The following is a 15,275-nucleotide window of genomic DNA, read 5'->3' as shown; positions in this document are numbered from 1 at the left end:
AATGAAGACAGCCAGGCTGTGGTGTATGTATGTATGTGTGTATATAGATATATCTCCTGTTCTCTGACATGTATATTGGTGAAGTTTTTACGAGATGTGTGTTATTGTGGTCAGCTAAGACCACAGGTGTTCCACGTAACACACCACATTTGCTGTCAATACCAAAGTCCATCCTATGTGCCAACCCTGCAGCCAGCCGAGGACACATTTCCTTGTAGTCAGGAAGCCATTGTAGTGGTCAGGCCCCTCCAAAAGGGCTCAAGATAGGAGTAAGTCCTGCCTGTGAATGAACTAAGAGATAATAAAGACACCACTTCTAGGAAAATGCAGACTTCATTTTTAGTGCTTACCATTGTACAGACATTGTTCTTTCTTGAAGAAGAATGCTAGATGGCATTTGCAACCCTGTTTTAGCATTATTTTCATTTTTCAATAGACAGGAAACCTCAAAAACCGGAAACGGTCCAGGCCTCCTGGAACACTGCAAATCCTCCACTGTTTTTACTAAAGACAAAGAGGAAATGTTGTACTTGTAGCTGGACAGTGTTGCTTTTAATGTCTGTAGAGTGATACGTGCATCATCTTCTATGTGCAAAGAGCAGTTCAGCCACTAACAGTCAGCTAGGCCAGAAGCTGGGGAGCTTGGTTTGAAGTGTGGGAAACACTTTATCTGGTTTTGTAGACTAAAGTTAGGTTCTAAGGAAGGGAGTCTCCTTGTCCATTCCTGACAGCCAACCCTGGGCACTTCTTTGCCTTGTAGGTCCTAATATTCTCTTCCAGAGATTTGGTCAGGACACCTAAGGACTCCATAAGTCTTGGCAATAGGAATTGGAAGAACATGGCCAACAGCCCCAGAGCTTGGTAATGACAGAGGGGTCTTCTGAGCATTTAAAACTGGACATCTCATCTAAATATTGATAATTACTTGTGTATAAATAATGAGATTACTGATGAGCTTAACTAAGAATTATTGCTTCAAATTTTTACTGAGCCCAGGTTTTTAAGTCTCTTAGAAGTGGAGAGGCTAAGAGCAGACTTAGAACAGAAGTGAAGAAGCAAGACCCTTGAAAATTCAAAACAGAGCTATTCTGCATGATTGAGAGTAGACTGTGTCCTTAATCATGAACACATGTGTGGTTGTTTTCTTGTTTTGAAGCTGCCGTGCCCTAATCAACTGACTCTGTGCATGTGTGTGTTTAGGAGCCCTCTGATGTTGTCAGCTCTCTGGATCTGTGTGTGAACATCAGTCTGGAAAACCCTGGCACTAACCCTGCCCTTGAAGCCTACTCTGAGACAGTCAAGGTCTTCAGTGTAAGTGTGGTTTGCCCTTCTTGGAATTCAGACTAGCTGACAAAGTTTCACAGTCACTGCCTTAGTGTTTGAAGGATACTTAGGACATAGCCTTTAAGTTGTTAATTTTCTAACTGAAGTACAGTTACTTATATGTAAAGTTTACCAGCATGTAATTTCCATGAAGGCAGGGATTTTTGTTTTCCTTGTTCCCTGCTCTATTTCCAGCACCTTGAGCAGTGTTTGGCCCACCACAGGTGCTCAATAAATGTTTGTTGAAGAAATAAATAACAATAAAGTGAACACCTTGTGCTCACCACCCACTTAAAAAAAATAAAATGGTACCAATACCTCTGAAATTCTCTGTATCACTCCCCACCCCATCATACCCACTTTTATCTTGTTCCCCTAAAGCAAATCATCATCTTGAATTTTGCATTTATCAATGCTTTTCTTTCTGATGTTGCTAAACATGTATATATTCCTAAAACATTGTTTAGTTCTGCATGGTTTTGAACTTTATGTAAATGGAGTAATACTATATGTGTTCTTCCACAATTTGCTTTCTTAACTCAAGAGTAAATTTCTGGGATTATTTTTCCTTTTTTGTAGATCCCTTTCTATAAAGATTGTGGTGATGATGGAGTTTGCATCTCTGATCTAGTTCTAGATGTTCAACAGCTGCCAGCAGCTCAGTAAGTTTTCCTTTAAAGTTCAGTGAAAACTGTAGAAATAAAAGACACATTAGATTACTTCATTTGGGTGAATGTTTATAGAGATTTTTTTCTATAAAAGAAACATCTATAACTCTTAAAAACCTTTAAAATCTAAATTTCAAAGTATCTAGGAATAAATTTAACCAAGGAGGTGAAAGACCTATACTCTGAAAACTATAAAACATTGATGAAGGAATCTGAAAATGATCCAAGGAAATGGAAAGATATCCTGTGCTCTTGGATTGGAAGAATTAATTTTGTTAAAATGTCCATACTGCCCGAAGCAAACTACAGATTTAATGCAATCTCTATCAAAATGCCCAAGACATTTTTCACAGAACTAGAACAAATAATTCTAAAATTTATATGGAACCACAGAAGACCCCAAATTGTCAAAGCAATCTTGAGAAAAAAAACAAAGTTAGAAGTGTCTTCAGACTATGCTACAAAGCTACAGTAATTAAAAGAGCATGGTACTGGCACAAAAATACATATATAGATCATTGGAACATAATAGAGAGTCCTGAAATAAACCCATGTATTTATGATCAATAAGTCTATGACACAGGCAAGAATATACAATGGAGAAAAGACAATCCCTTCAATAAGTGGTGCTGAGAAGGCTGGACAGCTACATGTAAAAGAATAAAATTAGAACATTTTCTCACATCATATACAAAAATAAACACAAAATGGAGTAAGGACCTGAAACCATAAAACTCCTAGAAGAGTACATAGGCAGAACACTCTTTGACATAAATTGTAGCAGTATTTTTTCTGTCTCCTAAGACAAAAGAAATAAAAGCAAAAATAAATAAATGGGATCTAATTAAATTTAAGGGCTTATGCACAGCAAAGGAAACCACTGACAAAACAAAAAGACAACCCACTGAATTGGAGAAAATATTTGTAAATGATATGACCAATAAGGGGTTAATATCCAAACTATATAAACAACTCATACAACTCAAAAAACCAAACAACTGGGGCTTCCCTGGTGGCGCAGTGGTTGAGAGTCCGCCTGCCGATGCAGGGGACACAGGTTCATGCCCCGGTCCGGGAGGATCCCACATACTGTGGAGTGGCTGGGCCCGTGGAATATTACTCAGCCATAGAAAGGATAAAATTCTGCCACTTGTAATAAACACAGATGGACCTAGAGCATATTACGCTTCATGAAATAAGTCAGAGAAAGACAAATACTTTATGTTCTAACTTATATAGAGAATCTAAAAAATAAAAGAAACGTATATAGCAAGACAGAAATAGACTCACAGTTAAAAATAATAAACTAGTGGTTACCAGTGGGCAGAGGGAAGGAGGAAGGGGAAAGACAGAGGTAGGGGATTAAGCGATACAAACTACCATGTATAAAATAGATAAGTAATAAGCATATATTGTACAGCACAGCAAAATATAGCCATTATTTTGTAATAACTTTAAATGGAGTATAATCTCTGAAAAGATTGAATTGCTATGTTGTACACCTGAAACTAATATAATATTGTAAATCAACTATATGTCAATAAAAAAAATTAAATAAAAACATAAATTTCAATTTCTCTCATCCATATAGAAGTAAAACACTAAGAAATATAAAACCACTTGTATTTGGATGGTGCTTTTTTCTGCAATGTAATTAAAAGCAACAAAAAAGAAAATCCAGTAGCATTTAGTCATTCATTGTCAATATTATTTTACTATGAAGATAATTTATTATTAAGCAATTTTCTCAGTCTTCTAAATAGTAAATCTAAAGAGTTTTTTTTAATGAGTAAAGTATTTGAATACTAGCTTTTTTTAAAAAAAACTGTAATGACTTTCTTTTTCTCCTTTTTACTTTTAACAGACAACAGCCCTTCATTGTCAGCAACCAAAACAAAAGGTTAACATTTTCAGTAACACTGAAAAACAAAAAGGAAAGTGCATACAACAGTGGGATTGTTGTTGATTTTTCAGAAAATCTGTTTTTTGCTTCCTGGTCCATGCCGGTATGTGAAAGCACCCTGTGTTAACTGATCTGTTTCCTACTTGTTGTCAATTACCGTCTCCCTTATACTCAAATCTCCATGTCCTCTGTGTTTTCTGAAGAAACACCTTAACCCTGAGCATGATCAGTCCTGACTTGTGGCTCCCAACTAGTTGAACCACTTGGGGACATATCCTGGCTGTGTATCTAGACCAATTCTGCTTCACAGCTTGGGTCAGTTTTCCTTTGCCCTGACACTTGGCAGTAGTAGCCAGACTCTACCATAAACTCTCCTCAAGCCATCTGTGTGATGAGGCTTCCTCGGTGCCGCACAGATGCTGGGAGCTGCACTTGCTCTGAGAAATTAGAGTCCCACAGCTCAGCCAGAGCTTAGTAACCACAGGTCTTGCTGCTGCCAAGATGCCGCATTCCAATGAGATCAGTTAATCATGTTGACTTGATCGCTATAGCAGGAACACACTTGCCCACGAATGTCCCTCTGGTCCCTCCTCTGCCACCAAGCAGTGAAAAGGAGAGAAGGAAAAAGCTGAGATTTTCCAAATTCACTGTTTGATGAAAGGATTAAAAAATGGTTTCATCCAGTTTAAAGTCAATGTGAACTTAATAGATTTAGTGTTCTAAACCTATTCTGACTTAAGTGTTTAAATTTCTTGTGCCAAATGACAACTTATTTTAAAGAGAAAAAATCCTGAGGAAAACTAAAATGATTCTTTAAATTATTTAAGGTATAAACAAAAACTGTATTTGTCTTTCTCTTGAAACTACAACTTTGAAAATATACTGAGAGAAAAGTATGCATTAAAGACAGCATTTCTAAATACTGGATTAAAGTTATTTTGTGCTTCTAAAATATAAGAAATATAATTTATTTCTGGGTAAAATTCCAGTATTTGACCTCTCCTTTGTCTTGTTGGGTGTCCTGCTTAGCAATAAAAAATAGTATGTTAGGGGCTTCCCTGGTGGCGTAGTGGTTGCGAGTCCGCCTGCCGATGCAGGGGATACGGGTTCGTGCCCCAGTCCGGGAAGATCCCACATGCCGCGGAGTGGCTGGGCCCGTGAGCCATGGTCACTGAGCCTGCGCGTCCGGAGCCTGTGCTCCGCAACGGGAGAGGCCACAACAGTGAGAAACCCGCGTACCGCAAAAAAAAAAAAATAGTATGTTAGCCACTTGGACAATTCATATAAAATTTTCAAGTCTTGGTGTGAACCAACCTTTCTGCTGGAATTTCCAGGTGGTTTATACATCCTTCAGCATGTATGTGTGTGCGCATACACACATTGCATACTAATTGATCATTGTTTCCTTGGTCTCATTCAGGTTGATGGGACAGAAGTGACATGCCAGATTGCTTCATCTCAGAAGTCTGTTACCTGCAATGTGGGCTACCCTGCTTTAAAAAGGGAACAACAGGTACACCTTGCATTTTATCTTTAAATCCATGCTGACCCCTCCTTGCCATCGGTGTTAACCAATGAACCATCTTTATTAGGTATCGTCATTTGATAGGCACCACAAAATAACTGCCTGCATGTGTTTTTTTTAATTTATATTTTTTATACAGCAGGTTCTTATTAGTTACCGATTTTATACACATCAGTATATATGTGTTCATCCCAATCTCCCAATTCATCCCACCACCACTGCCCCGCCGCTTTCCCCCCTTGGTGTCCATACGTTTGTTCTCTACATCTGTGTCTCAGTTTCTGCCCTGCAAACCGGTTCATCTGTACCATTTTTCTAGGTTCCACATATATGCGTTAATATACGATATTTGTTTTTCTTTCTGACTTACTTCACTCTGTATGACAGTCTCTGTGTCCATCCACATCTCTACAAATGACCCAATTTCATTCCTTTTTATGGCTGAGTAATATTCCATTGTATATATGTACCACATCTTCTTTATCCATTTGACTATCAATGTTGCCTGTATATTTAGAGGAAGTTTTTAAATATCTGCATGTTTTCTTTAAGTTATTAATAAAAGTGGGATTTTCCCCTGTGCAGTTCATTCCCAAAGGCACATACGATATAGAAAGTTCTTTATTTCTGAACACATTGACCAACACTGGTCAAAGTGCTTTACAGAGTCATGGATATCATTTTTAACCCCTGGTAAGCAAATTTTACATCAGCACAAAGCCTTCAAATTCAGATAAGTGTAAGTGCCTGTGATGTGTTGTATATATATGTCAGGTGAATTCAGTTCTATTCTGAAGGTAAGGCAAGGTGGACAAATACATAGATATTCTACAAATTATAAAGCTTAAGGTTTATAAAATTCAGAATCAAATGGGAGTGAGTTTACTTTTATGGGCCACTTTTTTTTTTCATGTTGGTCCCGGAGCACAAAGCGTCATAGATTGATGAATTTTCATTTTGTGTATAGGTGACTTTCACTATTAACTTCGACTTCAATCTTCAAAACCTTCAGAATCAGGCCTCTGTCAGTTTCCAAGCCTTAAGGTAAAACATGATGAAGTCATGAATTAATGATGGGAGGCTTTTCTAATATTTCTCTTTCAGTAATTTCCTCATGTTCCTTTCAATAGTGAAAGCTACGAGGAAAACAAGGCAGATAATTCAGTCAACTTCAAACTCTCTCTGCTGTATGATGCCGAAATTCACATAACAAGGTAGGTCAAACAGTGGGCAGCCTGTGACCATGGACATCACTCTGGCTCTTAACATATTTGGTTCATGACTGAACAAGTCCTCTATATGCTCATTCTTAACTGGGGAATTTGAATTAAAATATTTCCTCCTTGTCAACTAAAACAGAAGTCCAGGGACAAACTGGTGCCTAGGGGAATCTTGAGGGACCCTTTAGGTTTATTGACTAAGAGCAACACCAGAAAGACAAAGGAATAATCCTCTGTCACATGCCGAGGGAAACTCCCCCGCAGGCCCTCGGACAAGCTGTCAAAGCAGAACTCACAGGGCCCCGAGGAGCTGCCACCACTTCCTTCTCCACGCCTGTGTCCTACTGTCCACGTGAGATCTCAAGCAATGTCCCCACTCCTGGACGTTGAAGCCCCAAAAACAAATACTGAATCTAGTTACAGAAAATTAGTTTCTGGTTGGAAAATTCCTGGCATAGCAGATGAGGGGTTTCTTCCAACCAGGAGAAAATTAGGCATTTTTCAAAATGGTACTAGTTGATACCAGTTATCTTGAATTGTTCAGAGACATGTGTCTTGAGAGGTGAATAACGTATAGACACCACAGGTGCTAATAGGATCACCTTCAAGAAGGGAAGTGGGTTCATGGGCACAGACACATTGGGGCACAGCTATGCAGGTACACAGGCTGCAGGGGACACCCATTTCCGAGCCTGGGAACCAGAGTTCTCTACCTGCTGAAACACTGAGGCAGCTTCGCAGCACAGATCAGTGACCCCTGGAAAACACGCAGCAGCGTATCCCCAAGGAGCCACACTTCAAAGTGTCCAGTGACCGCAGATTTCTCTAACATCACTCCAGCCCCTACAGCATGGAATATGTAGATCATCCAACAGATCCCTGAGCAAAAACAAAAAGGAAAATATGTCATTATGTCTAGAGCTAGAGACACATGAGCGAAGATGAAAAGAATGCTTCCTTATCGAGTGAGTTGCAAACAGCAAAAGCAGAAACGAAGTATAGCCCAAGTCATCCATCCCTGAAAAATTATTCAGTAACTGCAGATTTCAAAGGGCCCTCAGCTGCTAAAATAAGTAACTGAAAACAGATGCAGCCAAAGAGATTGATAGCACCACATTACCTGATTCTTTTTCTTCCTACCTTCAATGCTTCTTTCTCATCCTAAATGCTTTTTGTTAATAGAGCCTTTTTCTAATTCCATTCTCCCACCATGGCCAATTTTTTCAGATATTTTAAGATGAAATAAATAAAATACTGAAGTGGAACTTCACTTTTACTAACATCTTAGCTATGTATTTTTTGTGATGGTAAATTGGATTCTCAGACATTCTCATATTCTTTTAATTATATCATGCAGTTAAAAAAAGTATGGAGAATTATAAAGACTAAAGCTAAAGTGGCTCCTAATCCTGCCTCTCAGGTAATTTCTCTTAATGTCTTTTGTAAAAAAAGATATTAAATGTACATGGATAGAAAATCCAAACATGACAGAAACGTACACAACGAAAAGTGAAGTCATCCCTCCGCATCTCCTCTGGTCATTTTGTAGATGACTAACTTGACTGTTTTCAGAATACCTTCCAGATACAGGGTTTATTTATCTACCAGGATATATGCATCATACACACACACACACAGAGTTTACTTTTTTTGAAAACAAGTCCTACCCAATTATTGAGTATATCCCTTAGGAATCACTTTGATACTGTCTAAGTGTGTAATTATTTTGTGCAAATATGATGGATGGAAATAGATGACAGTAGAATTACTTCTAAAACAAGATCCGCCTAGTATAGCTAACTGCTAATATAAATATATTGATCAATATTTAAGTAACTGAAGGAGCACTTAAGTAACATGGAAAAATACTGGATCTCTTTAAAATGCAAAAACAGAGCATATTAATCAATTTAAAAACTGGCCATACTTAGGGGCTCACACAAAGATCTTCTGGAAGGCAAAGGGAATAATTCATGGACACACAGCCAGACTTTCTGTTTTATTTTCTTTTATTGTAATTAATTTTTATTGGGGTCAGGCTCTCTGTTTTAAATCCTAGTCCATTTTCCCATTTTCCATGTAAGGCTGACAAATCATTGTTTCCTCTCATAGGCATAACCTTGACAAATACTACATCTATTTAAGTCCCTATGGCATATTTTCCTTTTGAGAATTTGGGAAAAAATTCTAAGGCATAAAAAAAGAAAAAGGCAAGATTTTCAGTAAAGAAACCAAACAACTCTATCTCAGAAAATATCCAGTCCAATTTTTTTTTTTTTTAAGGAAATAGAATCAACATCCTGTAGTTAGGATAAATTCTGTTGGGAATAAATATTGCTTCTCAGACTCCCATCCCTGCTATCTACCCTCCACCCCTCAATGAAGCTACCCTAGTTGAAATCCATCCTCAGATTCCCAGAAATGAGTGAAGAGAGGGAATGGTATTCAGTTACCTTCCAATCTGAGTGGTCCTGTGGGGTTCCCTCTGGCCTGGTCATCACTTCACTTGCAAACCCTACTCAGCAGCCCCAAGCAAAGAAGTCCAATTAGGCCAGTGCCTCTAGGCCCAGTCTAATAAAACTCCTGGGTCAGCCACCTTAGAGATGGTCTCTGTGGTCAGTGGTGGAAACAGACTGACCAACCCCAATTCAGACCAAAGTGTCAGAGCTGGTTTGGAACTAGGGAAGACAGGGAGAAGGAATAATAAATAAAATGTATACCCCGTTTCACAGGTGTCCAGTGATGAGTAGTGTAGGAGCTAATGCCCGATATCTTATCATGGTATTTCAGCCATCATACCAAGTGGAAAATCCTCTGCCTTATAAATCCATTCATCCAATCAATAAGGACCAAGTGTCCACTATATTAACACACCTGTCAATATATCTTGACATACCTGTCAAGATATAATATCTTGAGAACAGTTTCACTACAAATTCTTAATACATTTGTACTTATTTTAGAAACTTTACAACTGATACACATATAACACAAAGAATCTCAGCAGAGTGATCATTAAGGGATATGTTTTGAAAGGAACTTGTTTTAGCCTTAGAAATGTATAACTGGATCATAAGTCCATAATAAGCATTTGTTTTCATTTAACGTTTTGTACCTAAATGTAAACTCTTTCACTTGTAAAATAAGCTAGAAGATATTTAGATAAAAGAAATATTAAACTTCAAGAACAATAGCATAACTAAAATGTTCGGCTTTACAAACATCATCCAACAGATCTACCAACATAAATTTTTATGAAGTCTCCTCGGATGGGAATATTCCTTCTATTGTGAACAGTTTTGAAGATATTGGTCCAAAATTCATCTTCTTCATTAAGGTTGGTAAATCTGACATAAGAATGGAAAATCAAGAGAAAGGGGGTAAAAAAATGAGGGCAGGAGGAGAAGAAGAAAGTAAAAAGAAGTTGAAATATACCAGTGGTTCTCAAACTTGAGCACGCATTAGAATCACCTGGAGTCTTGTTAAAACACATGTCACTGGGCTCCATCTCCAGTGTTTCTGATTCAAAAGGTCTGGGGTGGACCTAACAATGTGCAGTTCTAACAAGTTCCCAGGTGACGCTGATGCTTCTGGTCCGGGTGCCATACTTTGAGAACTACTAAGGTAGACCGTTGATAAGTAAACAGGTGGGCTTTGTACATAGTTATGTGTCCTGGGTAAGAGATAACTGATGTATTTTGAAAGCAAATGTTGCACATTAATCAACAGAGCAGTAATATAATAATATTACTATGGACAAAAGTCTCTGAAATATAATCAGTATGCCAATTTATCCTTGGAAACCACTTCTATTTGAGAAGCTCACCATTTGTATACAAATATTTATTTCGTACAGTCATGCTAAGTAGTATATAAAAATATTTTAAAATCAGTTTCTATTGGCTATTAGTAAAGTACAAAGTACAAATTTAAAGTTTGTTTTCAGTTATATAAAGAGAAATGAATTTATGAGAGAATGATATTTTATAATAACATTGCATGAACTTTGGAAAATAAAAAGGGAAGAATCCGTCCACCACCCTTAGTCATTACCACTTTATTTTTGTACATTTCCTATAAGTCTGTCACATGGTTGCAACTCTATAATTCAGTGATTTAAAAAGTTCTTAAAGGAGTCTTGATTTGTGATCCAGATACTGGAATTTATAAAATGTACACGGTATTTGGCAACTACTTCTTTAATGAAACATTTAGTCAATTAGTAGTATATAATATTCAGAGAACATGTAATAAGTATCCGCCTTTGTATGAAGTGCTTTATGTATGTTAACCCATTTAATTCCCAGATCAGTTATGAGATTGATAGGATTATTATTCCTATGAGTGTTCTTTAAAATGTTTAACAACCAGTAGGGCATGAGCCCTGGACAATTAGGACAGACTTTCCAACAGCGAGAACAGAGGCTGTATCTGTGCATACCTACTGATATGCCAATTATCTTTATTTTACAAATGAGAAAACTGAAGCATAAAGAGGTGAAGTACCTTGCCCAAGCCACACTGCTAGTCAGGGGCAGAGTGGGACTTCATGCCCTAGCAGACCAAACCCACAGATGGTAGGTGTTTTTAATCATCTCCTAAGTCACAAATTATTTACCAGTTAAAACTGTAGATGTTGAGATTCTTCCAAGAGGTAAAACACAGTGAGCCAAAGAGTGACCATAAAGTAAGGACTCCCTTTCATATGGACTCACTCTTACCACTTAATAGCTGCCCTTCATCAACACTGGGGTTATTGATCCCATTCCTTCCAACGTGTGTATGATGTAGCGGCAATCAGAGTGTGTTCTTACTACATAGGTAACAACAGGAAGTGTTCCAGTCAGCATGGCATCTGTAATCATCCATATCCCTCAATACACCAGAGGCAAGAACCCGCTGATGTACCTGACTGGGGTGCACACGGACCAGGTACGTGCAGCCAAACTGCCTATAAGAACGTGTACCTTCCATACGGAAATGTTCCATGAAGTGGGGGTGGTCATGTCTGCATCATACAGACAAGAAACTGAAAAGATAACCCCTGTGCACCCTGGGTGCTAGGAAACAAGCAGTTAATTTCATATTAGAAGCAGGATATTGTTATAAGAAATGTCTGAGTCTAGGGATGTACAGATGGCAGAAATTATTAAAACCTCCTGACCAGCTGAACATCTGACTTTGTCAGAGCCCTGTTTATAGAGAAGTTAGTTGGCTGGGAAGTGAGAGGTTGAACCCGTAGTGGGAGAGTAGTTGGTCTACACAGCTGCAGTCAGTAGCTGGTCTTCAAGCTGCCAGCCTGGACTTTCAACTGGTAGTTGCCAACCCTGGTTGCTCATTTAATCACCTGGGTTGCTTTTTAAATACGTGATGCCCAGACCTACCCCAGGCAATTAAATCAGAATCTCCAGGGCTAAGGCTCTAGGACCCGTGTTTTTCTTTCTCTAAAAGCCCTCCGGCTACAGGGATGCTGTAGCCAAACCCCTGACAGTGGCTCAGCCGTAGTGTAGCACTTAGCTAATGCTACAGCAGTGTTACTTCTGCGCTGTTTATAGGTGACTACAGGAAAGCAAAATCCTAAACTGTTCCACAGGAAAAAACGCTGAATTAAATAAATCACTCACAGACAACTGTTATTACAAATTTGTGTCATCACATGTGGGCTGCAAGAATCAGCGCCATGCCATCGAGTCACGCCAGGAGGATCTGAATACTTCAGGGTTTACATTAGTGATGAACAGGTGTGGCCAGGTCAGCACAGTGCAGAGAATCCTGGGAGCCCCTCCCCTGCCCCAACATGTGACAATAGGATTTCCTAACGAGTGAAAAATAACATCATAAACCATCTTGCTTCCTAAGACTGATTTGATGTCCTTCTTTGTAGGCTGGTGACATCAGTTGCAAAGCCGAAATAAATCCACTGAAAATAGGACAGACATCTTCTTCTGTATCTTTCAAGAGTGAAAATTTCCGTCATGTAAAAGAACTGGTGAGGACAGGTTAATGGGGTGAAAACTTCCTTTAGTGATTCATTGTTTGTTTTACCTGGAAATTGAGGCACTTCTTTTTTCCTGCCACCTCAGGTGGTAGAACTTTCCTATTTTGCCTTTGATGATCTGTGTGAATCAAGAAAATACAGGCTGATGGGCTTCCCGGGTGGCGCAGTGGTTGGGAGTCCGCCTGCCGATGCAGGGGACACGGGTTCGTGCCGCGGTCCGGGAAGATCCCACATGCCGCGGAGCAGCTGGGCCCGTGGGCCATGGCCGCTGAGCCTGCGCGTCCGGAGCCTGTGCTCTGCAGGGGTAGAGGCCACAGCAGTAAGAGGCCCGCGTATGGCAAAAAAAAAAAAAAAATGCTGAAATTTAGGTTATTGGAATTATTATTTATGCCATTATTATAAAATACATGTTCCAAATTTCATGATATTAACAGGACTCCATGTCAAACTGGTTTTGTGTCGTGCACAGTGGAAACGTTGCAAAGAGCTGAGCGGGAGCTGGGCATGTGTGGGAGGTGAAGCCCTCCTCACCTCCTCCACATAATCACTGACGTCTTTTATTGAGCTGTTAAATTTGACTCTCTGACCACCCTTCTCTGTTTTCAATATTTTCTCATCTCCTGCTCGAGAGTTATGCCACATTTTTGGGAAAGACACTTGTCTAGCATCTAGCATGGTGCTTGGCACATATGAAGTATTCAAATAAGCAAACATTTAGTAAACAGTAAAACCTAAACCAACCTCAGTTCTCCCCTATGAACAACATTGAAATTCTCCTGTTCTTCTTTTATTGCAATTATTTTATTTCATGAAGGATGGGAAAACAGAATGAACAGTTTCTTATTTAAGTAACTATAGTGTAATTACAGTGTAAATGTGGTCTAAATCTGAACAGAGGTATGTAAAAATGCTCAGGAGAAACTCATCTCAGGGTATGAAAATGTTTTGATTTTGTAAAAAAGGCAACTTCTGTGAACAGTATAGAGGAAACATAAGACGAAAAACAAAGAAAAAACTAAAGTTCTCCAGAAATCTAACAGCTGGCCACTTAACATTTAATGAACATTCTTCCTTACCTCTCTAATCATTAACCTACGTATAAGCACATGTGCACTGTTACATAAATGGACCAAGCTACCTTTTTTCATTGGCCGATATGTCACAGATCTTTTAATAGGCTTTATTTTTAGAGCAATTTTAGGTTCACAGCAAAATTGAGTTTAAATTACAGAAATTTCCCATATACCTCTTGCCCCACTTACCCACAGCCTCCTACACTATGAACCAGCACCCCCCCCCCCCCCCCCCCCCGCCCAGAGTGGTACATTTGTTTCAACTGATGAACCTACACTGACGCATCATAATTACCCAAAGTCCATGGTTTACATTAGGCTACCCTTGATGCGTGTTCTATCGGTTTGGATGGACGTATGATGACATGGATCCACAATTACGGGGTGCAGAACAGTTCACTGCCCAGAAGCTCCTCTGTGCTCCACCTATTCATCCCTCCTTCCCCCCTAACTCTTGGCAACCACTGATTCTTTTACTGACAACTTTTTTAAAATTCAAGGAATGCACCTGTATCATGAGGTTACTGACTAAATTGTACTACATTTTGTGTATGTATACTCAGTAATTTACTTAACTAGTACACTGTTGATAAACACGGATTGTTTAGTCTTTGGAGTTTTTTTTTAATCTTACACTATAGTTGATTAACAGTCTTGGTGAGGGTTGTTGTTTCTCTTTAACTCTGATAAACAGTAGTTCAATAAACAGGCCTGCTGTACTCTTCTGCACACACTTATTATCTCCTGAGGCCTTCCACACAGATGGGCAGCGGCAGGGGCAAAGGACATGCACTTTTTACATTTGGAGGCAAAGTGCTAAAATCTCCAGAAGAAGGGTTGTAACTACTACTAATAGTTCATGAGATTGCTCATTTCCTTAGCTCCTTCCCAGTACTGGGTTGTATCTGTCTTTGTAAAATTTTGGTGTTTATTTTTTAAAGCTTGTACTAACTCTCTCTTCTTTTACCCTTGACTCCAACCTGAAAGAACTGCAGAACCGCTTCATGTAGTAACATCACCTGCTGGCTGAAAGACCTTCAGGTGAAAGGAGAATACTTCCTTAATGTGTCTACCAGAATCTGGAACGGGACTTTCGCAGTAGTAAGTATCAGCTTTGTTTATTCGGCTCATTGATAGCATTGAAACATAAGCCTTCACCGTCAATAAGGTCGCACCCTCTGACAAAATCAGCATTCTGACTAATGTCAGCCGTGCCCAGTGACCCAGAGCAGTCTTACCTTGGAAGGCAGTGTGCTTCCATCCCTTTCCAAAGCTTGCCCAACCTGGCTGTGCCTCAGAATCACCTGGGCTGCTGGTAAAGCATCTGCTTCTTAGACTCCATGCCAACCTACTAGAGCAGAATCTCTGGAAATGGTGTCAGGATCCCCTCAGCTGCCTGGGGTGCAGTGGGCCACCTGCTCTGTCTTCCTCCCCCTGCTCTTGACTTTTCTGACTTATGGTCTCCACCACACCCAGATCAAAGCGCCTCCATTCCCTGTGCTCCCAGGTGACTGTTGATTGATCTCAAACTACCTGGTAGATGAATCTAACCTGAGAATCCATCG

General features: G+C 39.3%; 1 protein-coding gene across 1 annotated transcript in view; it reads left to right on the top strand.

Annotated features, from left to right (window-relative positions):
* Positions 1-15,275, top strand: part of ITGA2 (integrin subunit alpha 2) — a 106,942-nt gene that overhangs the window by 81,134 nt on the left and 10,533 nt on the right. The window contains exons 18-27 of the mRNA XM_060009510.1: positions 1,201-1,311; positions 1,903-1,985; positions 3,856-3,997; positions 5,315-5,407; positions 6,387-6,463; positions 6,550-6,633; positions 9,874-9,976; positions 11,461-11,571; positions 12,524-12,628; positions 14,698-14,811. Of these exons, the coding sequence (XP_059865493.1) occupies positions 1,201-1,311; positions 1,903-1,985; positions 3,856-3,997; positions 5,315-5,407; positions 6,387-6,463; positions 6,550-6,633; positions 9,874-9,976; positions 11,461-11,571; positions 12,524-12,628; positions 14,698-14,811 (1,023 nt within the window). The remainder of the gene's footprint in view (positions 1-1,200; positions 1,312-1,902; positions 1,986-3,855; positions 3,998-5,314; positions 5,408-6,386; positions 6,464-6,549; positions 6,634-9,873; positions 9,977-11,460; positions 11,572-12,523; positions 12,629-14,697; positions 14,812-15,275) is intronic.

The sequence above is a fragment of the Delphinus delphis genome, chromosome 3 (genome assembly GCF_949987515.2).
Source record: "Delphinus delphis chromosome 3, mDelDel1.2, whole genome shotgun sequence".
Lineage (NCBI taxonomy): Eukaryota > Metazoa > Chordata > Mammalia > Artiodactyla > Delphinidae > Delphinus > Delphinus delphis.
The sequence above is the reverse complement of the archived record's forward strand: the minus strand, read 5'-3'. Positions and strand labels throughout refer to the sequence as shown.